Here is a 24,685-nt window from a genome sequence, read left to right on the forward strand (position 1 = left end):
CACGTGTATTTTTGCTCAAGAACAATCCATGGATGTCACAATTTATCACGTGAATGGTGATTCATTGATCATAAAAATATTAAGTGAATCTGCTAAGATAAACCCTTTGTTGAATGTGATCAATTGACATCGCTCTTTATAATATAAACATACATCGTCGCCGCTATGGGGAAGACGGTGATCAAGGTCAACGCACTGGATAATCCCACGATTATTCACATTGTGTTTACTTTTTACATCTTTTTGTGGTACAACCGAGCATGCTCATTATTTTTATAATTTTGAGACTTCACGACCTTCAGGCGACTCTTGATCAACAGTTGTTTTATCAAAATCATTGAAATTAACGCACCAGCAGAGCATTGTATTACTTGTGTGGTAGACATGTGGGTGACATTTCAGATTTGACACATGCCTGACAAGAATGGTTCTTTGTATGTCACTACTTTGACCTGTACTATATGATTCCGTTATGATCAAATGAACAGATGACTTGACTGTATGTGTTTGTGATAACGGCCACGGTTCGGCTTTTGTCGAACACCTGACATCATCACCATTGGATGACCCCATGAAATGGCTTTACACACCCTGCGTTGGGCCTTCCTTAGAGAGGTGAGAAAGCAGGGGTAAGGCATCTACCCATGGTTTCCGTTCAGAAGAATTACATGAAAAATTATACCAGTACTATTCAAAACGGGATATTCAAATATAACATGAGTTTGAAAGTACAAATAACACAGAGTAATTTATTCCACAGAAACTTGAACATGGACACATTAGTTCAGGAAACAGGCAGACAAAATCGCAGCTTTGTGAGATGTCGAGCGACTCGAAGATTTTGTACAGCATTGAAGCCACAAGGATGTCAACTGTCTTGACAAACCTGAAACAATAGTCATCATGTATAAGAAGAGGGGAAGTATCTAAATTGTTCCAAGCATTACATCATGCATTAGGCGCAGGAAAGTAAAGGACAAAAACATCTTTAAACAAAGGTTTCTGAGACACAGCGAAAACCCAGTGAGCACAGTAAAGCAGGCATATACACACTAATAGTTGCCTGTTGATTCATAAAATATATAACCACCATAGAAGAGGTACACACGCTTATTGCATGTGAGTATTTTGCGTCCATACCTATATTAAACATAATTAGGTGTTTAACCGTACGCAGACGCATCATTAATATTTGTCAGTTTCAATGTACAAGAAATATATCGATATTCATGACACGTTCACAAAGAGAAAATATATGTGAAAAAAGATATACCCTATCATCATGTATAAAGTTTTACATCCATCGTTACAGTAGGTTCTGTTACCCGATGTGTTTTTTTGTGCAAACTTCGCCATAAATTAATGAGAGGTTTTCAAGCCAAATCTAATTCCTGATTAAGATGAAATGCCTTAAGGTAAAACCCATTGTTTACCTTAACGAGATTATAGCAATGTCAAGTGTTTGATGATTGTCCAAAAATACCTGACAGTTACAACAAACAATGTCTTTGTTACAGTGATTCACTCAATCATTAGAGACTCACGAAAGTATTCAAAACATGGTGGTTGATATCTTGATGGACTGTACAGGCGGAGCTCCGGCACTGGGTATTGACATGCCGCTGGGGGGCATCATACTACTCTCAAATGGAGAGGCTGCCGGGAGAAGTGACAGATTAATTACAAGAAGAAGAATTGACATCGATGACACAGAGACGATTGTCACAGGTGACTGCTCGGTTGTCTTTGTGTTCAATCACAGTCAGAGATGATATACATTATACATTCAGCATCTTGACGATACAAATAAATTTCAAAACAACACATGTACCAAGAATTTAAAATATATGGGAATTATTTCTTTAACATTTAAAACATTTCTTTTCAAACTGAAATTGCACATCAAATTTTTAAAAAAACAGTGTGCTTGGATATATAGAGAATACTACACGAGGTCTCATGACACGAATTATACGAAACGAGTGTCCTTCCTATGGTATCTGACCGAGCGAAAGCGAGGTCAGATATCATCGGAAGGTCACGAGTTTCGTATAATTCGTATGTTATGAGACCGAGTGTGGTATTTTATTTATTACCCACGTCTTACATGCATTAAATTGACAAAATAGGGTATTTTTGTTAATATTTTGGTTCAAACCGAAACTGGTTTCATAAAGAGGTTGCGGAAGAGTTTTGTACTGTAGTACAATATTTGCATGGCGTCACACTGTAATGACGTCACTGCCTTGGTAACCGACGTCACAATTCATGTCAGTTGTCATCTCCTCGTACAGCCTCCTACAGTAAACTACTCCGTAGCACCCCGTTTCTTGGTTTGCAGTTGCTACATTCGGCCAACATCACTGGTGGAAACATTGCGTTTACGTTTTTCGACGGATATAATGTCTCAGTTCGACTCACAATTAAACAGCGACACGACAACGTTCGCGATGTTTACATTCCCACAATTCATTTAAGTTGTAGAATGAATGAATTCACGTGTTTGTTATGAATGAAAAAATAGTTACGTCAGAATGTGACCTAATTGAGAGGTCATCTGTTATCCAATCAAATCGTTAGAATCTCAGGTCAAGTCGTTACGACACAGGTCAACGCGATACGACTCTCGTGTGACGTACGAGATTAGTATGCAACTACCATTACGTTGACCACGTGGGTAATAAATAGAGAATATTATATGAGTACCAATGTCATACTATGTTTACGACATAAGTGGGTAAATTGGTAATTCCCCAGCAAGAGCGAGCTATATACCGATATTAAGGCACGCATTTATGATATGGGCACGAATATAATGTCCTGTTTATTACCGAAGTCGTCACATCGAAGAAAATATACCCAAATCTACTTTCAAACATAGGCTGACTACCCGCCGTCGCCGCATGTAGCACGGAACGTCACAGAAGAAACGTGACGTCATAGCATTATTAATGACGTCACGTCACCATGACAAAGTTATATTTTGCCCTAGCACTCAATATCATTAGCGAAAAACTTCGTAATGGTGTCAGAATGTCTTGAATGTCGGAGAATATATTTAGCATCCATTACTTCGTAATGGTGGCAGAATGTCTTGAATGTCGGAGAATATATTTAGCATCCTTTGTCATTACATATTCCTGAAGTCGGTGTATGGTTTGGAAATATCTACATAGATCATTGAACACATGTTAATAATGTTAAATTAGATGCTACTTGTAAATTTAGATAAATTATGCTATCAGATGTCATCAGGTAATCAAGTTGCGCATTTCAATAGCAATTACTTTGCAACTGAAAATACACTCCTTTCGTCATAAAATTATTGAAATATACATCTTTATTTAAAGCTAATAATGACAGAAAGATATATTGAGCAGTGCTTAACTTTGCTCCAGGTGCATGTATGAATCTGTCCAGTCTAGATATAAGCTTCCATGTGCGACGAGGGATAGATCACAAGCTGTCACAATGCTGTTTCCCGTTAATCTATCTTCAACGTGGTAGCAACAATATACTTATGTGCAGTGCCTGTCTGATGACTGATACGAACTGAATACATATTACTGAAAACAAATCCGATCACACAATCATTTCCAATAAAGATTCGTTCAACTTGTATTGTCGGTTTCACTTATACTTACCTGATACGCGTGGTTGCCCTGAAACACAAAACAAAACCAGTAAAGACAAGACTGACTCTCTCCAATTCAATATTCAATTATATATTTCTGTATGCATTGCTTAATGCCTCCTCAGAGTGTGTATGCCATGATCAGTGAACATTAGCCTGTAGTTCTCTGCAATAACCCTTCTGTGTCTAGATTCCTTACATCATATCCTAATTTTAGTAGATGCTCGTGATTACATCACTTGGCAGTCTGCCAGACATGATTATATACAGACGGCCATCATACAACTGGAATATTAATATAATATCCTTTATTTAATGATAATGACAAACATGCACCAACGCAACTCACCTGACGAAAGAGATGGATTTTCATTCATAGCTGAAAAAAATCATAAATATCGATAAGTCTTTGTTGACAAAAATAAAACAGTTTTAAAATGTCAAAGACCTTTCAGGAAAAAAATCGAACATGATTAATAGATCAAAAGATGGAAGTTTCTCAGTTTCCAAAAATATATCAATAAACAGAAATGTTACATACTCAAGCCTGTGCGCATTCGTAAGCCGCCATCTTGGATCGGTGCTGACAATAAAGAGAAATTGTATGTGGTACAGTATTGATTATATGGGCGATAAACTGCACAGAAACCAGTTCAATCAAACATCATATAATTGAAACATCGCATAACACTAGTAGCAATCTCAAGTTCACCGTTATGTCCTGATTATGTATAAACGCAGTTAAGCAAATGTCAAAACCTCTGTACACAACCCAAAGAAATCACTTATCGCCGATTTTCCAAAATGTTTGTTTTAGTATACTCCAAATTAAACGAAATCCGTAGTAAGTCATTCCTGGCGAGTAAATCCATATATTACAATGTAACTGACATTTCTTTAGCCATAATATAAAATGTAAATCAAAGAGACTATTCTTGTTTACCATTATTTGACGAAAGAGTGTGCAAAAGAGCAGTTAAAATCAGGTACATTTGTCCCTTACAATCAAGCACATGTGTAAACGGGTCTTGGCCTACTAACGACACCAGCCACGCACTCACTGTGCATAAAACCGTAAAGGTTCGTTGCCTGAAACACACATCCGTACTACAGACATGCGGGGGAAGCACGCAGACAAACCAGACAATCAGATGATGACTCCAGAAATCCTACCACACGACAATCAGGCATACCACACTTGCGTACTTACCCGAAGCAAAGGAAGCCAGTCCTCCTGTAATAAACAGATATAAACACTTTACCCACAAGCTTTTACATGATAGCACGATTCATATAGTTCAAGTAAATAATAAGGAATAACTCTCCTTTCCCGGAATGAGACAAACGGAGAGAATGGGATTTTACGCCGCTGTTAGCAATATTTAAGCATTATCCCAGAGGGGCGGGGGTATATTTAATTCAGCACCCCAATGCTGTTTTAGTTGTGGCAGGCATCACAAGTGGCACAAAAGACGTTAAGGAATGGGAGAAGTGACATCTTGTGCTTGGTACCAACAGACCAATAACGATACTCTTGGATTCAAAACCACTACAAGCAGATCCTGGAATATAAATAACCGAATTCTGCTAATAAATATGTAAAATATTTGGGATACGACCAAATACTACAGTTACTGATATGAGGAAGTATCTCCGCAGCTGGGAAACCATGACAAGAACCAAGTCATCGAGCCTGACTACTTGATCCCATTAATCGCCTCTCAAGACAAGCATGGGTTGGTAAAACCTTATCTTATCTTTACAGAATCGATGCAAAGTGGATTTACCGAACAGAAACTAAATGCATACCGAAAGCGTCATTCATCATATTTGTTTGCTGTTGTGGGGCTGAAACAGAGTACATACACTTTGAACTTTTCAAAAATCAGTAAATTCCAGAACTTCTGGAATCATCCTTGGTATCGCCCGGGTCCTAAAGACATTCCTTTCAAATATTCGAACCTGACGTAAGTCTGTATGAAGCTTACTGCTATACAGGACATAAGCCAAATACAGTTTAACATATACCACTATTAAACAATAGGGACCACCAGACATTTCTCATATGAATAGTTAACGTGTCATTGCATGATATATTTATGTAACATGTAAGAATTGGATGGTCCTACATTTTGTTAAGCTAGAAATGTAGAATTAGAAGAGTGCAACAAAGTTAAGTGTTCAATGTCGTTTGCATAAATACATGCATCCTTAATAATCTGTCTTGTCCAGGGCTCCCTCGCGTAAAATCTACCATTGTGAAACAGAAAATATAAAGTAACTGCGGTCTTGTAAGCTATTTATCTTTCGTAACTAAACAAGCGTAAAAGTGATACCAGACTTCTTCCTCATCCATCAACTGATTTTAACAATCATGAAATAAGGCATTTTACATTATTCAGCTTTCAGAATCGTGAACGACGAACACGGAACAATTTCATTAATCGTCTTTCAAATATCTCTCCTAAATGACACCGAGGTTCTATTTTCTTGCACACATGCACACGGTCACCACAGCTGTGCACTCTCTATGATTAATTTATACATCATTTTACAAGAAATTCGGATATTGTTTTGATTTGTTGTTACATGAACACTTCTCTCTCACACCACAACATAATACGTTTCACATCCCAGAAATGCCTCTTTCAGCTAATTAATGAGAACTGTTCTCCATTCACAACAGAGCATCGTGAGACAGTATAGAGGCCTTTTCGTAAACAATGACCACACGATTAACCAAATGAATCTCGAATGAAGAATGACGACAGAATAACTTCAGGTTACGATCAATGAAAATCACTAGTATCAAAGTACACTTACCAAAGTTAGTGTCAAATGCTAAAGTAGCGTCTAATGGTGAAGCTGAAAAGCGAAGTATAGCTGTTTGTCAGAAGCAATGAAGGTTATCTTTATGAAATGTAGTCGCAAGCATAAACGATCGTATGTTAAATGCTGCATCAAGCGTTTGGCAAAAAAGCTTCAAAGATATATCTTTACCTTTCGACGAGCCTATATCATTCTAACAGGCCAGTGATTATCACCATTGATGAGATTCAAACCTATGTGACACGCGCATGGGTTGCACTCAAACAGCTGTTTTAATATTAGCGCAATATGAGTTCTTCATTTCGTGTTTGTCAAAGCATAAAGCTCGTCTGCTACCCCGACTATATCCCTTCACCATGGTAACTAATGTAGCTTCTGATGATAGTCAGGCCGATGAGGTGACCTGGGTGCCGTTGTACAAAGCGATCTTAGCGCTAAGGTGACCGTAACTCCTATACCTTAACATAGACTTAAGGTAGCCTTAGCGCTAAGGTTGTTTTGTACAACGGCACCCTGTTGTTTACTCCAATGTCACAGCGTTACATGTAGTTTGTACTGACGTGAAAACCACTGCCTGTAGTCAGTATCACGAATAATCAGAAGACCAATGGCGTTACTTTGTCATGGTATAAATCTTGAGTTGCTTGTACAAAGGGTCTGTTCTCTCGATTTGTGTAATGGTGATAGGTTACCGATGTGATTCCTCTGTCTATTGGAGGTTTGATATAAGTGTACATCATGAATATTTTCCCTTTTCATCTATGGGCCCATGAACCTACAGATTAAATATTGGGCTACTCTCGATGCATTGTGGCTCAGAATCGTTGACACATACAGTGGCTGACTCGACTAAAGTATCCAAATGTGTTCGAGGCTGACACAAATGAGGAACACGAAATGAGATCCGAGCCTCTCGCTCGAAAATGCTACAGCTTCTGCTTACCAATGTCTGGGAAACCAATGCCTGTGAAATATAAAATACGATATTTGTTTAGTTTAATCTTTAACCTGCACAATGCAAAATGTAGGTGCATTATGATATATTTGAATGAGTTAAGCAACATTTAGTAACCCACATGTGATGCCTCTTTCTGAAAGTGCTTCTCAATTATTCATTAAGGATAGTTAAAATGACACAGTGAAGACATTTCAGCATCAAGAGTCGTGGGGGCCGTGCCAACAATACGTCGTATAGAAATACTCCTGTCATACAAAATTTAAATATGTAAATATTTTACTTTAAACGGACAATATGCTTCGTTGAACAGATATGCACTACAGGAGATATACTTCATTCTGATAGATAGTGTTAAAACCGTACCTTGACCAATCTGCGTACTATATGCTGGTTCATTGAAGGCAGACTGTCCGTATTCATTTTGCAAACTTGGTATTTGATCTTGCTGAAGGGGCAGAGAGACTCTCCGTTGTGTAGCCGGACTACTCAACACGGTATTATCTTGAAAGTTCATTCCGCTAAATGCATTTAAATTCTGAGCGTTAGTACCTCCTATATCTCTTGCAGCGTTAAACATTTGGGTATCTTGAATTGCGTTAGATGTCATATCCTGGCTGTTGAATGATTGCATGTTATTGGAATTTGTCAAATGTTGATCCTGGAAAGAGATAGCTCCTTGCTGCATTGGTGAGTTGAATATTTGGATATCTTGAGGAGTGTTGGATCCACCCATACCTTGACTGTTAAACATTTGTTGACCTTGAATGTTATTCACGGCAGTTATAGCCTGGTTACTATTTTGATAACTGCTCCCGCCTAGAGATGCTGGTGAAGCTAACATTTGTTGATCTTGAGCAAAACTGGATCCGCCCATACCTTGGTTATTGAGCATTTGTAGATCTTGAGCAATACCGGATCCGCCCATTCCTTGGTTATTGAGCATTTGTAGATCTTGAGCAATACCGGATCCGCCCATACCTTGGTTATTGAGCATTTGTAGATCTTGAGCAATACCGGATCCGCCCATACCTTGGTTATTGAGCATTTGTAGATCTTGAGCAATACCGGATCCGCCCATACCTTGGTTATTGAGCATTTGAAGATCTTGCGCTGTATTAGATAAGCTCGTGCCTTGGTTGTTGAGCATTTGTAGATCTTGAACAGCATTTGAGGCGACAATGCCCTGGGTGTTGAGCATTTGTAGATCTTGAGCTGCATTAGATACGCTCAAAGGTTGGTTGTTGAGCATTTGTAGATCTTGAACAGAATTTGAGGCACCCATTCCCTGGTTATTGAGCATTTGTAGATCTTGAGCTGTATTAGATAAGCTCACACCCTGGTTGTTGAGCATTTGTAGATCTGGAGCTGAATAAGATAAGCCTACACCCTGGTTGTTGAGCATTTGTAGATCTTGAGCTGCATTAGATAAGCTCACACCCTGGTTCTTGGGCATTTGTAGATCCTGGCCAATAGCGGATCCGCCCATTCCTTGGTTATTGAGCATTTGTAGATCCTGAGCAATACTGGATCCACCCATTCCTTGGTTATTGAGCATTTGTAGATCCCTAGCAATACCGGATCCACCCACACCCTGGTTGTTGAGCATCTGTAGATCCTGAGCAATACCGGATCCGCCCATTCCTTGGTTATTGAGCATTTGTAGATCCTGAGCAATACTGGATCGACCCACACCCTGGTTGTTGAGCATCCGTAGGTCCTGAGCTGTATTAGACATGCTCATAGCCTGGTTGTTGAGCATTTGTAGATCCTGAGCAATACCGGATCCACCCACACCCTGGTTGTTGAGCATTTGTAGATCCTGAGCAATACCGGATCCACCCACACCCTGGTTGTTAATCATCTGTAGATCCTGAGCAATCCCGGATCCGCCCATTCCTTGGTTATTGAGCATTTGTAGATCCTGACCAATACTGGATCCACCCACACCCTGGTTGTTGAGCATTTGTAGATCCTGAGCAATACCGGATCCACCCACACCCTGGTTGTTGAGCATCTGTAGGTCCTGAGCAATACCGGATCCGCCCATTCCTTGGTTATTGAGCATCTGTAGATCTTGAGCAATACTGGATCCACCCACACCCTGGTTGTTGAGCATTTGTAGATCTGGAGCTGAATAAGATAAGCCTCCACCCTGGTTGTTGAGCATTTGTAGATCTTGAGCTGCATTAGATAAGCTCACACCCTGGTTCTTGGGCATTTGTAGATCCTGGCCAATAGCGGATCCGCCCATACCTTGGTTATTGAGCATTTGTAGATCCTGAGCAATACTGGATCCACCCACACCCTGGTTGTTGATCATTTGTAGATCTTGAGCAATACCGGACCCACCCACGCCCTGGTTGTTGAGCATCTGTAGGTCTTGAGCTGTATTAGACATGCTCATAGCCTGGTTGTTGAGCATTTGCAGATCTTGAGCAATACCGGATCCACCCGCACCCTGGTTGTTGAGCATTTGTAGATCCTGAGCAATACCGGATCCACCCACGCCCTGGTTGTTGAGCATTTGTAGATCCTGAGCAATACCGGATCCACCCACGCCCTGGTTGTTGAGCATTTGCAGATCTTGAGCAATACCGGATCCACCCACGCCCTGGTTGTTGAGCATCTGTAGGTCTTGAGCTGTATTAGACATGCTCATATCCAGGTTGTTGAGCATTTGTAGATCTTGAATATTGCCCGATGACGTCATACCCTGATTGGCGCCATAGACTGCATTGAGATCTTGCATTGGTGGTCCTTGAGCAGTATTGGAAACGCTCACATCCTGAGTATTTAACATAGGTGCATCTAGGAATGTTCCAGCTGTGTATGTGCCTTGATTGTTATACAGTTGTTGATCTTGTGGATTTTGAATAGTGACAATCGGTTGATCCTGGAAAGAGCTGGGTGATGCTATATCCGGCGTGGTGTTCAGCTTGGGATCTTTAATAGTGATTGTTCCTGTCCTCTCAATTGTGTTGTACATTTGTGAATTTTGGTTTGATGTGGAACCGCTGAGAGCCAGAGTGTTTCCTTGGTTCAAGGGGCCTGTTTCGACGGGATACATTGGTGGGTCTTGGACACCATTCATTCCGATAAGGTCCAAATTATTTACCATTTGCGTATTTTGGATAGATGTGGATGCAGACGAGCCTTGCGTGTAGCCTTGATTGTTGGAACCGGTTTTGAGAGGATACATCTGTGGGTCTTGGATGCTGTTCACTCCTGGAAGATGCTGGCTCGATGTGGATCCTGAGAGAACTGCCTCCGTTTGGAACAGAATACATTTGTGGGTCCTGTCCTAAACTGTTTGGGCCCGTCGAAGCCTGCCCCTGTAACACATCTGGTCCTTGTGCTGACGATATATATTGATCCTGCATTGTCGCAAGCCCTTGTGGACCTTGGATACTGTCTTGTAGGATTCTATCTATCGGGACTGCGCTCGACCCCGTACCTGTGCCTAGTGGAACGTCTTGAATTCCAGCTATATTACCCGGTTGTGGAGAACCATTTCGTTGTGACTGTGCTGATCCTCTTGGTGCATCAAACATTTCATTCAAAACACTATTAATCAACTCGGTCCCATATGAATCTATTCCGCCAATGGATCCAATGGAGGATCCTGTTTGGGTCCCGCCATTAAAGAATTGAGGATCTGAGATGGTTATTCCACCCTCTCCTAGCTGTCCAACACCGACTGCTCCTCCAGCGTTTCCAGTACTGGGGAATCCCACTGTTATTCCACCTTGACCCATGGTTCCTATTCCAGTTGATGACGCTCCTGTGCCGCTGATCGCGATCCCCGTACCTGCACCAGTTTGTCCTGCTTGACCTGTCTGCCTGGGATCATAGGCACCAGCGCCACTCTGAGCTATTGCGTCTGCTACAATGTGTCCTATGCTTGTAACGCCACCCCCGCTTGCACCAGCTTGACCTGAGCCTGCAGCGCCAACTGTGTTTGCAACATACTGATCCACTGATGCAGAGGCACCTGTATTCCCCGCATACAGATCTACTCCAGGAGAGCCAACTGCGTTTGCACCTAGCTGTCCGAGATCATAGCCACCAGCACCACTCTGTGCTATTGCGTCCGCTACAATTTGTTCTATGCTAGTAACACCACCTCCGCTTGACCTGTGCCAGTAGAACCAACTGCATTTGCACCAAGCTGATCTATAGCTGTAGCTCCAACTGCACTACCAGCATACTGATCTGTACCTGTGGAGGCAACTGCGTTCGTAGCATACTGATCGATGCCTGCAACGTCACCCACAGGCCCTGTACTACCTAATTCAATCGTTAGAGTAGCTCTTCCGGAACTTCCCCCAACTGTGGATCCACCGGTGGCAGTGTTTATTGTTCCAGTGTCAACACTTCCGACTCTGGTATCTGGAGTACGAATTCCCGCTCTTCCAACGTTTGTGTTTACATCTAAAGATCCCTGATATCCATCGAAGCCAAGATCCGCACCCGCTCCTATTGAAGATTCTGTACTTCCCAACGCCAGTCCCGGTTCAACTAAACCAACATTATCTACAATAGTTGGCAAGCGTGTTTCTGCTGCTTTTCTGAGAGAGTTAGCACCACTCGCGCTGGCTGCAATAGGGAACACTCCAACAGAATTTGCTGGATCGGTCGTAGAGAGTCCAGAAAAATGGACAAGTCCCGTCGGAGAGGTACCGGCCACAGCACCACCCGTTGGATACGTGTCAGGAAGTGTAGCAATTCCCGTAGGATAAGTGCCGGCCGCCCAAACTCCTGGCTGAGAAGTACCAGCCACTGCAGCACCAGCTGGATAAGTGTCGACCAGACCAGCTCCTGAAGCAGCAGCACTCGTTGGATACGTGTTGACCAGACCGGCTCCTGAAGCAGCGCTCCCTGGATAAGTGTCAGCAAGACCAACTCCTGTAGCAATTCCCGTAGGATAAGTGCCGACCACGCCAACCCCTGGCTGAGAAGTACCAGCCAATGCAGCACGAGCTGGATAAGTGTCGAACAGATCAGCTTCTGAAGCAGCAGCACTCGTTGGATACGTGTTGACCAGACCGGCTCCTGAAGCAGCGCTCCCTGGGTAAGTGTCAGCAAGACCAACTCCTGTAGCAATTCCCGTAGGATAAGTGCCGGCCACGCCAACCCCTGGCTGAGAAGTACCAGCCACAGCAGCACGAGTTGGATAAGTACCGACCAGACCAGCTCCTGAAGCAGCAGCACTCGTTGGATACGTGTTGACCAGACCGGCTCCTGAAGCAGCGCTCCCTGGGTAAGTGTTAGCAAGACCAACTCCTGTAGCAATTCCCGTAGGATAAGTGCCGACCACGCCAACCCCTGGCTGAGAAGTACCAGCCACTGCAGCACGAGTTGGATAAGTGCCGACCAGACCAGCTCCTGAAGCAGCTCTCGATGGATAAGTGGCAATCGGGGGATTTTGCAGGCCAGATGCAGCTCCGTGTGGAACTACTATGGCAGGCAGAGTTGAATAAGCTCCACTCTCGAGGGCTCCTTTACTTATAGAGCCAACAGGAACACCTCCAGAAGGAAAAGTTCCAAGTGTTCCCCTTCCAATTCCTGGGAGGATGCCTACTACAGGTGCCCCAACAACAGGTCGAGATGAAGGTCTTGAATAATAAGCAATTCCTCCTTTTGGAGTAAGTCTAGGTCCGGACAAGGATGGCGGTGCACGTAGTTCTGAAAAATAGGAACGTTTTATTCAGCTTGATCGGAAAATACATTTCTTATTCACTCCTCTACTCTAGATATATGTATGTATAACATATAGAGCTGGATGTGAAATGACACATTTTTCATTCTTTCTTTGTTGTTTACATCTACACTCATCCAGGCCATATGATGCACACTGTGAACTATTTGACGTGAAGTGTGAATCAGATGTTTCATATAATGGACAACGATTCCTTTTACGATTCGTTGACAATTCCCCGAGCCTGACCAACCCATCTACCAACCATTCGCTCATCTTTTTCGACCAGCACAGGTTTCTTTGATATTGCCATTGATTCCCAATTAATCCATTTGTTACGACCAGATATGGGGTACTGGAAAAATATTGTTTCTCCACGGGAGAATAATATAAATGATTTATTGGTGTACAGACGTTAACTTCACAAACATCAGTGCCACAATGCTGATCCATAGGGAGTCACATGTGAGAAAAGAACACGTCCTCAAAGCAAACTTTCTATGCTATTCATTAATTATGCTTGACCAACATATCCTTCAAATAGTTGTTGAACGAGATAGTTTCCTTCAATTACAAAATTCATAGCTATTTAATTATGTTTTGTCTAAGGAAACAACGAAAGAAAAAAAACCATTCTTAGCACCAATCACTGGATTGTCGGGTCTGGACTTGATTATTTGCAAGTCTTTATGTGGGAAACATTGCTCAATGGTGGGGGTCCTTATAAAAATTATGGCTAAACTCATCCCGTTGTTTCTTCAGTAACCCCATGTCTTGTCTGCAGTATAGATAGCTTACAGACATCCGAGAGGATACTTCAATTGGGGCCACCCGATAGGCAGGAAGATCATTTTAAAACAGACATGGCCGTGATGTATGGCCGCATCTGTGTCACTAGTTACGTCCACTCTGTGGCTCTCCATTAGTGCAAAATAAAAAATACCTGCACGTTTGTTCCAGCAAAAAGCTACTGTTATTCAGAAATCATATTGATGTCAACAAAGGACAGTAAACGTTGAAATATTGATTGGCACCAAAGTGAGGTTACAATGTCCTTGATCGAGCTGGAGTCCTATACTATTTCCCAAATCAGGAGCCATAGATGTCTCCTATTTAAGTAGTAACTAGAAACACAGATGCCAGATTACATCCCGGCCAGTCTTCGGTTGTGTCATACTGTTGACATAATGGTCGTAACCCGGCTGATATATCAATGGGCAACCAATGCTTCACGGTAATGTCGAGGGTACCTGTTTGTGGACGAAAACCAGGCTGTTGAAGTTGTTGATATCCTGGTTGGAATTTCGGTCCAAAATACATCGCCGTAGACGTCCACACAACGGAAAGGAGGGCAAGGCACACACATGCTGAATGACCGGCCATGACAGCTGTGTGACGAAACCGAGATACAGAAATGTCTTTACTTCTGGAACTACTATGGTCGTCATTCACGTTCAACGAAATAGCCAGTATATAATGTTGTTAGAAATGTTTAAATGTTTAAACACAATTATTCATGTGAGTCCAACCTTCTTTCGTTGAGGATTGACTCGTATTGGTATATTCTAGAAACCACTGAGAACGGCCATCACATTGCATTGGTCATCATATACCTTTAAAATGTATGACATTTATTATGTTGGAGAAAGGTACTACCCTTCTCTTTATATTTTGTATAACAGTTGAATCTCACAATATATCAGATAATAATATCCGAGGACTCAACCATCATTTTGTTTAGTGACCATCGATAATTAGAAGCAAACATTTGAAGTCAATACATGTATATGTTGGCAAATACAATTTGTAATATAATTCTGATCAATATTCCAAAAAATGAGTAACTCCATCAGAATCTCAACTAGGGTACCCACTACAAAATGATTCCTAATTCAATATATAATATTTGGTAACTGATGTCGTAACCTTCTGTAACATACTTGTTCGTATCGATAAAATAAGACTAACTTCCAAAGGACTTGTATTCCAGTATCAAAGTTCTTATGGTAGATGGTTCCTAAATAATCGGAATTAAATTAAAGGGTTAAACTTGCTTCACAGTTACAACAGCTTTATGTTATCTAATATTGCACAAAAATATAATATACCTTATATATCTTGTCGACCTCTCAACGATAAACACATTCACAGTCCTGTCTGTGGAAGCAACACGCACTGCCTATGGTAGTTCGGTGGCAATTTGAAGTCGTTCATCACATAAAAGACTATCCAACCAGGGTTTAGTATTGGAGGGAACGTCATAGGGTTTTTTCAGGTAAGGTGCGTGTTATTTCCTGGGGCAATACAGATCACCATAAAAATGTTGCTTCGTGACGAACTTCAGTGAGAGTATAACAGAGTTGTTATTACTGTATCAGTGTAATGTGTCTTGGGTGATTTATCAAGGATAATATAATAATACTTTACGACATATGCCATAAATGGAGACCATCATGGCCTCTCGTCTGTTTCCATCCGTGATACCTCACCGTGGATCATCGGATGACAGTTATGAATAGTTCAAATAAGTATATTGTATTGTGATCAATTGAATGTCGACATGATGTACAGATACTGGTACCTAATGTGCATGCATCGCCTCAGGCTTAATACGTGCCCCTTCGATAAGTGACAAATAAAAAGAAATGAAGAAAGGCATCGTAAAACAGAAAAAGGTTGGGCTGGAGACATAATGATCATTAACTATTACGCGATTGCCAGTACACATATGATGGTCTGCATAAATCAAAACGGTAAGTTATTGACATTCCATATTTATTCAGACAAATCACGAAGAGAGTTCCAATTGGATCAGCAGAGGTGGATCTATTTTACAGATTTTTCTACATGTCTTCACGAGAACCATGTTCTGGTTCGCATCTTCACCTTTTCACGGTGACACAGAGGAACCCAACGACATCGATTAGCGAGACCAACATCCCAGCGAGTACCTGAATGTGCGTATGACAAGGGTCGATACAGGATGGTTTGAATGTTCTCGGTTTATAACCAATAATAAAAACACGTTCACCATAATCATAACAAATGTGTAGTAAAACATTTGAAAATTCCGACTATTACATGAGATATCTTCACCATCGAATAGTGACGATACAATGGGTTCGAGAAAAAGTGAACGTATCCTGCATCCTGCTGGCACCCATCATAGACACATGCAAAAGTAAGTCAATTGTTCACCTGGTGGGAAGCACGAAAACCTGCGTGTCCTATTGGTGAATTTCCTCGGACTTTATTTGTTGCACTGATTCGTCAGATTTGGATTCGTCTGCCATAAAACCGTTTGAAGGCCTTGGATGATGTAAGCATATTTTGAGTCGAATATCCGAAGAAAGCTGAAACTGTGGGCATGCTGTTCGACATAAAGCAAAACGTGAGTGTATTAAAGTTATAATCCTCCCTCCAGTCAAACAATTTTGGAGGAGCGTGTTTGTCATTCCTTGCTAAAATGAAAGCACCTAATTGTTCAAAGGCATTGAAACAGCACAGACTTCATTTATTAAGGATAAACATTAAAAAAATCAATGTAGTGCACAAATGCTATCTGATACAAAGAATGATTCAGTTGCTGCTCTAGGCATTCTTTTGTAACTTGTGGTCGCCCGCTTGTCTGCGATACACAGTATAGTATGCACCGCTGCAATCTTCTGTTTTGTGGTATGCAACGCTGTACATCTTCTGTTTTGTGGTATGCAACGCTGTACATCTTCTGTTTGTGGTATGCAACGCTATACATCTTCTGTTTGTGGTATGCAACGCTATACATCTTCTGTTTTGTGGTATGCAACGCTATACATCTTCTGTTTTGTGGTATGCAACGCTATACATCTTCTGTTTTGTGGTATGCAACGCTGTACATCTTCTGTTGTTGTGGTATGCAACGCTTTTCTGTTTTTGTGGTATGCATCTTCTGTTTTGTGGTATGCAACGCTATACATCTTCTGTTTTGTGGTATGCAACGCTATACATCTTCTGTTTTGTGGTATGCAACGCTGTACATCTTCTGTTTTGTGGTATGCAACGCTGTATATCTTCTATTTTGTGTTATGCAATGCTATAGATCTTCTGTTTTGTGGTATCCAACGCTTCACACATTCTGTTTTGTGGTATGCAACGCTTGATGTGTTCTGTTTGTTTGTGGTATGCAAGGCTGTACATCGTCTGTTTTGTGGTATGCAAAGCTGTATATGTTCAGTCATGTATGCTAAACGCTGGATATGTTTTGCCCGTTTGTCTTTAACGCCGGACGAGCGATTCGCGTCCATTTCTGATCTTTGATCTTTGTGGTTGATACCAGACATTAATCACGTAAGGTTCCTTTCATCTGTTCATTCTGTGTGAAATAATATTCTTTAGGTGAACATAAAAGGGCAATTTGCTTTACCATTTAACGCCATCTTAACTGAAATCTAAACCCACGAATTCTTCAAGTAGATAGATAGAACGAGTCATATATTCAAGGATTGACATAGGCACATTAAATCAGCTTAAGGGATGTATACTAGGGGACGTGAGGCACCGACCTTTAAGTACTAACAAATTGTGGTCAGTGTACATAAAAATTTTAAAAAATAACTTTCCAAACTGCTCATGTCAATGTTTAAATTATTCAAACACAAAAATGTTGTTTACAACAATACGAAATCAGTGCTATCAATGCAATAATACAATAAAGCCATGCCCATTCTATTATGATCTAGCTGAGGCCGTTGGTAGACGTGGTGTATTGTGTTCAGTTCTTATACACACTAACGCGATAAAAATCAAGTATTTATTAAATATTAATTTGAAACTATGATAGAGAAGAATTATTGTCGAATTTCGACACAGATTCCATTAGACATAATTGCCGTGGTTTGACAAACCATTAAACGTTTTGAACAGGAGTTGATGATTTTATATATGAAGCATGCAGTAACCGAACACTGAGCAAGTGGGCAGGTGTCTTGTAGGGTTACCTGTACATTGTCAACTGGGCTCACCGTTCTTCTGTGTGTTGAAATATAGTTTCAGCTGTGTGATATTTGCAATGGATGTCAGGTGGACACATTCTTGATGTATTCCCATAAACGGTCAACGACCTGTGCGATGAGTCTATCAGAGTAGGTTTACAGTGAAATAAAATGCGTATATGAAAACTTGCTTTTGAGTGTACATTTGTGAAATTATGGGTTTGTGTTGATGTGTAAACTTGGTCTCGTCGCTAGATGGCTGAAACAGTGTCGATGTGACGTTAAATTCTATCTCACTCACTAAAGTGAAATCGACAAGGCATGTTGCCCCCAAATCGAAAAAAAGAGATTATTCGCCCTCATGAATTATCCTTAATATATATCACGTTTGCTGGACATGCTGATGGTCATGTGTTGGGTTTTTAATGATCGTCTGTATGATGTGCCTCACATCATGTGTTTCTACCAAATACTACCTAGTGTCACTCTCGTAAAACACACACAGACACACAAACACACACTCACACACCCAGCGACCGTATATCACCACATCACCATTTTAACGTAAAAATTACATTCAACGTTGGTTGCCTTTTTGTCGTGCATTTCTTGGTTTGTTTTTATACGGTAATTTTTCGTTTTACGTCGCTAGCAGAACTGTAAATTGTCGAGTCGAGCAAACAAATCAGTGACTGCTATTGTGGCGACTGTTGCTTGTTGACGAGTTGCGCTGACACACAATCGACCAAATCAACTAGATTTGTCAGCTGATACATCAAGCATTTTCAGAAACTAGGCTGCTGATGACCAGCTCTAAACTCAAATCCACAAGAATATCGCGACTTTATTCTGTCAGTTGTCACTGGACTGTTTCAAAACTGGTCTATCTCCAAGTACTATCGAATGCATCAATGTACTACAAAGAAACGTGTTTCATTGTTTTCGTGATGGATGCCTTTGTGTGATGATCGCTCATCAAATGACAAAGAACAAGATTGCTATACTGGAACAGAGAGACAATCTGTGGTCAGTTTGCAGTCTCCTCAGGTTTATGCTTGACTCTGTAAATCATGTTACTTTCTGTATATATTTATTGTTGCGATAAATGGTAAACCTTATAACATCCATAAATATCATGAGATCACATACCTACAGACCAGCACTAGCTATGAGCATATACCCAGGAACGTATAAGTACACTCCTTACTTTTCTCGAGCTAAGAAGCAGAGGGTTGGGAGGATGGGGCATGGAGAGGTTGGTAAAGACAGTGTCTGAAAATCGGTAGTGTTTGCATACACAACATTACTTCCACAGCTTCAACAGTCATTGCTGGTTTACATGTAGACGCATGTGACCATTACCTACTTCAGCTTCAACAGACACTTTGTATTATATAGAGAAACCTCCAAGATCGTGTACCATTTAATATGCCACACATGCAGACAAGCATCTCAACAGAGGCACTAGTGACAAGCATGTTTATGTGTCTGTTTCAGTTTCTCTTCAAGCATCGGCAGGGGCAGGGGATTAGGCAAGTACATATCACCATTTTGATTTCTGTGGACATTCCTCCACCTCCTCGTATCAATAAGACTGGCTATAGGTAAACATTACTTTTTTTCTGCATTATTTGCTTATCTGAGTCATTTAAGACTATAGAGGAAAATGTAAGAACGGCGAAGAACGTATTGGAGTTATGTCCCTTTGTATGTCTCGTGGGCTCATTTTGTGTTCATTTTGATTAAATGGTTTTGACTTTCAAAACAAAACAAAAATACTCTCCTGCAACATTCTGGAAATGCTTTCCATTCTTCCTTTTCGAGAATAAAGAAAAATCAAAAACAATGTAGTTTGTCAACAGTTTATTAAAGCTTGATACACGCGCTCACAAACACGAACGTCAAACGTCATGTAAATACAATTACAATTAATAAATTATGACTACACAATCAAACAATTGTCTTCAAAAATACGTATATAAATTGCATATCAAGTGTCTCGTATGCATACACAGTGACATTTGCCTGTTGTGCCATGAAAAATACATAGCAATGATGTAAATAAATTAATAAGTATTATGATTATGTACGAGACTTATGCATGTAATAGACTAAATTATAACTTATGCACGTTATTTCTTAAAACCGTAGTGTGCTTGTGGAAATTCGCACTAACGTCCGTGCTACTATTTACATATATGTTGTCCATACCTATTCACGACATTGATGATCGAAGAGCGGTGATAACTTTACCGATTCTCCAAAAGGGCATTTCTGATCTGCCCACAAAAACAGTGAACTACTATTAGAGCAGCACTTGACAATAACAACAAACGGTTTGATTTCGATTTACTGTCAGCTTTTGTTTTCGTAATGTTTTACCGAGTAATTGCATTTTGATTACAGAGGGATGTGTTCTAATGTGTAAGAACGAGGCTCTTATCCATTTAACAAAACATTTTTAAACAAAATGAATGTATGTTCATGAGACAAAACGCTTTGTCCTCGGAACATCATCCTTGCATCTGATCACAAATACCAATGGACCATCAAATGTGACCATTGTAGCACTGACTTTGTTGACCTCGTCAAATATAATCCTCTGTTGGCCAAGTATCTTCAGAGAGGATCAATATTCGTATTCTGGAACATACAGACAAGTGTTTAAGACTGTTATAGCTAGACCTTAAGCAATGGTGTAAACGTGTGGCCCCATCCATAAGACTCTTGGAAAACATGTTCATAGATGTTGTGTTAGGAATTATGGAGTTTAGTACTTATGGCAATACGTACTAGTAGTAGCACCAGCACCAGCACCAGTAGTAGTAGAGTAGTAGTAGTAGTAGTAGTAGTATTAGTAGTCGTAGTAGAAGTAGTAGTAGTAGTAGTAGTAGTAGTAGTAGTAGTAGTAGTAGTAGTAGTAGTAGTAGAAGTAGTAGTAGTAGTAGTAGTAGTAGTAGTAGTAGTAGTAGTAGTAGTAGTAGTAGTAGTAAGAAGTGGTGGTAGTAGTAGTAGTAGTGGTAGAGTGGTAGTAGTAGTAGTGGTGGTAGTAGTGGTGGTAGTGGTGGTGGTGGTAGTGTGGTGGTAGTGGTAGTGGTGGTGGTGGTGGTGGTGAGTGGTGGTGGTGAGTGGTGGTGGTGGTGGTGGTGAGTGGTAAGGGTGGTAGTGGTGGTGGGTGGTGAGTGGTGGTGAGTGGTGGTGGTGGTGAGTGGTGGTGGTGGTGGTGGTGGTGGTGGTGAGTGAGTGGTGGTGGAGGTGGTGGTGGTGGTGAGTGGTGAGTGGTGGTGGTGGTGAGTGGTGAGTGGTGGTGGTGGTGGTGGTGAGTGAGTGAGTGGTGGTGGTGGTGGTGGTGGTGGTGGTGGTGGTGAGTGGTGGTGGTGGTGGTGGTGGTGAGTGGTGGTGTGTGAGTGAGTGGTGGTGAGTGGTGAGTGAGTGGTGGTGGTGGTGGTGGTGGTGAGTGGTGAGTGAGTGAGTGAGTGGTGGTGGTGTGGTGGTGGTGGTGGTGGTGGTGGTGGTGGTGGTGGTGGTGGTGGTGGTGAGTGGTGGTGGTGGTGGTGAGTGAGTGTGGTGGTGAGTGAGTGGTGGTGAGTGGTGGTGGTGAGTGAGTGAGTGGTGGTGGTGGTGTGGAGTGAGTGAGTGGTGGTGAGTGAGTGTGAGGTGAGTGTGAGTGGTGGTGGTGGTGAGAGTGGTGGTGGTGAGTGAGTGGTGGTGGAGTGGTGAAGTGAGTGGTGGTGAGTGGTGGTTGATGAAGTAGTTGATGAAAGAGACACTGATGAAATAGTGGCTTATGAAGTTGACTATAGTACAAGTAATTGATTAGCAACATGTGGAGTAGTAGTCATAGTGATTCATGATGTAGTAGAAACACGACGATATGTGTGGTGATAGGGTTGATCATTTAGCAGATTCAGTAACTGATGACGTCGTGGCAATAATACACAATGAATCAGTAATAAAAAATGACGAAGTAGTACAAGCGGTTGATGAATTATAGGTTAATGTAGTTATAGTAATTGATGAAGTGAAAGTAATGGTAATTATTGTTGACCTGGTTGTTATAGCAACTGATGCATTTGTCGTCACATCATTGGATGCTGTAGTAGAACTACAACAGGTGAAGTGAAAATATAAATGTTGTTGTAATGAAAGCTGATGAAGATGATGTAATGCTAACTTTTTTAACTGGTGAAGTAGTAATAACGGTTGTTGACGTAGTAGTAATAGTAATGGATATAGATGTCACAGTAATAATACCTGAAGTAGTCGCAATGCATGGAGAACAGTTTGGTCCAAACTGCTTTTCATAAATTGTCTATGTCATATGGAGTTATCTCCCTTGGTCTATGAAGTACGCTGTTTCCGTACATTATAACCGGTTCAGATAATTGAATCGGGTTTCCTTGTTCCGAACTTTATTGAGATTGTTTCATTTGGCAATTTGGAATATTGTTTATCCAACCAAATGATAAAGAGGATTTCTTGTCCAGGTTAAATCTACGGTAATGTGGTTCAAATAAAGAAGTTTCATGTTTCATCCGATAGCCCAATCTAACAAATCATAGGAATACTAGGAAACATATTAAATAAATCCTAACACTTACCATAATCCTGGGAACCGCCAGCTGCAAAATAAAAGGGATGAAGTAAAGATTATTTTGATAACTTGTCTGACTCACATGATTGTAATGTGCAAAGTGGTAAGTTGTCATGCTATCAACCATTCGATGTTATTGCCTGCTATTAAATATCTTTTCAGTTACCGGTTAGATGTATTTTCTTTTCAGTTAGACGTACTTCTCTTCAGTTACTTTCGTGGTCATATTCCATACAGCATTGTAACTGTATCATTACAGCGTTGGGGTAGTCTAGTGATTAAGGCGTCCGCTCGTCACGCCGAAGACCCGGGTTCGATTCCCCTGTATTTCTGGTGTCCCCGCCGTGCTGTACTATTGCTAAAAGCGGCGTAAACCACGCTCACTCACTCACTCACTCCTTGACAAGTAGGAATATCGAGTATGTGACGTGGTGACTGCAGATATACACCGAGACAAGACACATAATAGATTCCTATGGATATTGAATTCTTCTCTCTTACCCTCCTCCGATTCCTCCTCTTCCGCTGGCTCTTCCGTTGTTGTTGTTGTCGTTGTTCCCGATGTTGCTGTTCTTGTTGTAGCAGCTGGTGATTTTAGTAATGATATGTTTAAGTTACAGGTTACATATAAATATATATTCATTTGATGCAAGACGAAATTAATCGACTTGCTGTATTGTTATTTATAAATTTTGATAAACAACATTTATTAGCACCGTTTGTTGATGCCACGCTTAGATAACTGGTATAACGCAACGATAGCAGGTTATATCATTTAGGACTTCCGACACCAGTCCAGATGAATGCCATATTAAAGGCAACATTGCACTGAGATATCCTGACTCCGAGCATTATACTGACTCATGTGTTTCAATGAGCCCCTGGAGGAGAACTCCTTGACTCCAGGCAGACCTTCCAGGAGAGGTAACAATGAGCATCATGTGTTTCAATGTTGAATTATGACGCCTGGTAGTATGACCCCTGGGCCATGGGGTAGCCTAATGGTTGAAGCGTCCGCACGCCGAATACCCGGGTTCGATTGCCCACATGGGTACAATGTGTGAAGCCCATTTCTGGTGTCCCCTGCCGTGATATTGCTGGAATATTGCAAAAAGCGGCGTAAAGCTAAAGTCACTCACTCACTCGATCCCCGTGTACGCAGACACAGCACCTCGGGAGCAGTGAAGACGTGAAGGTAACAAGACCATTACTGCATTCAGTATGAACACTAATACTGTTGATAAAAGTGTAATCAACTGACCCTGGATGTTTCTGTTTCTGGCCGACAGCATCTTGAACACATGCATCAGCCTACTGTACACGCCTCCCGTCGTCACTGGAGTAATTGTCGTGGATGTCAACACTACAACAAGAATATAGCCTTAGCCACTTTCCTCGCCGTGCAACCATAGCTGTGACAACATAGTACATACTTGTCACAATCATACTGATGTTGCTCTCACGAACACTGTATTTGCCCATGCTGTCAGTAGGCACCCGTGTATAGATGCCAGTAGGCACCCGTGTGTAGATGCCAGTAGGCACCCCCGTATAGATGCCAGTAGGCACCCGTGTATAGATGTCAGTAGGCACCCGTGTGTAGATATTCATGTTATTATTGGATATTTATATAGCGCACATATCCACGCACTAGTGCATGCTCAAAGCGCTTGTATATTTTTCTCTCTATCATGGGATGTCAATCTCAACGGATATGTCACCTGTATGAATTCGAATGTATACCACAATCCTATTAAGCGCAGGTATAGAAAGATATTACAATATAGGCGAGTATGTGTCCTGCCTTGGGATCATGTTGAGCATATATTGGAAAACGGACGTTCTCGCTGGTCCGAGCACAAGCCTTTATGGGCTGATCAATTAAGTATTTTCTGTTACATCGGTCTGATTAACGAAACATTGATATGGGACAATGGTATTTACAAACAGTTACCTCATTATAATTCATTTGATTCCCACTTTTTGTGTACTGGTTATTGCC

General features: G+C 41.2%; 1 protein-coding gene and 1 long non-coding RNA gene across 2 annotated transcripts; both read right to left on the reverse strand.

Annotated features, from left to right (window-relative positions):
- Positions 1–10,640: 10,640 nt before the first annotated feature.
- LOC124276943 (elastin-like) lies at positions 10,641–14,439 on the reverse strand. The gene is made up of 4 exons (XM_046712602.1): positions 14,370–14,439; positions 11,669–13,106; positions 10,876–11,555; positions 10,641–10,753 (listed from the first exon to the last, which is right to left on the reverse strand). Exons 1-4 carry the CDS (start codon positions 14,437–14,439, stop codon positions 10,641–10,643), a joined length of 2,301 nt encoding a protein of 766 aa, XP_046568558.1.
- Positions 14,440–19,966: 5,527 nt separating this feature from the next.
- LOC124276957 lies at positions 19,967–24,030 on the reverse strand. The gene is made up of 4 exons (XR_006898701.1): positions 23,945–24,030; positions 23,185–23,268; positions 22,691–22,711; positions 19,967–20,732 (listed from the first exon to the last, which is right to left on the reverse strand). It is a non-coding gene; the product is annotated as an uncharacterized LOC124276957 (long non-coding RNA).
- Positions 24,031–24,685: the final 655 nt, after the last annotated feature.

The sequence above is a fragment of the Haliotis rubra genome, unplaced genomic scaffold (genome assembly GCF_003918875.1).
Source record: "Haliotis rubra isolate DU_JTF1 unplaced genomic scaffold, ASM391887v1 Scf216, whole genome shotgun sequence".
In the NCBI taxonomy this organism is placed as follows: domain Eukaryota; kingdom Metazoa; phylum Mollusca; class Gastropoda; order Lepetellida; family Haliotidae; genus Haliotis; species Haliotis rubra.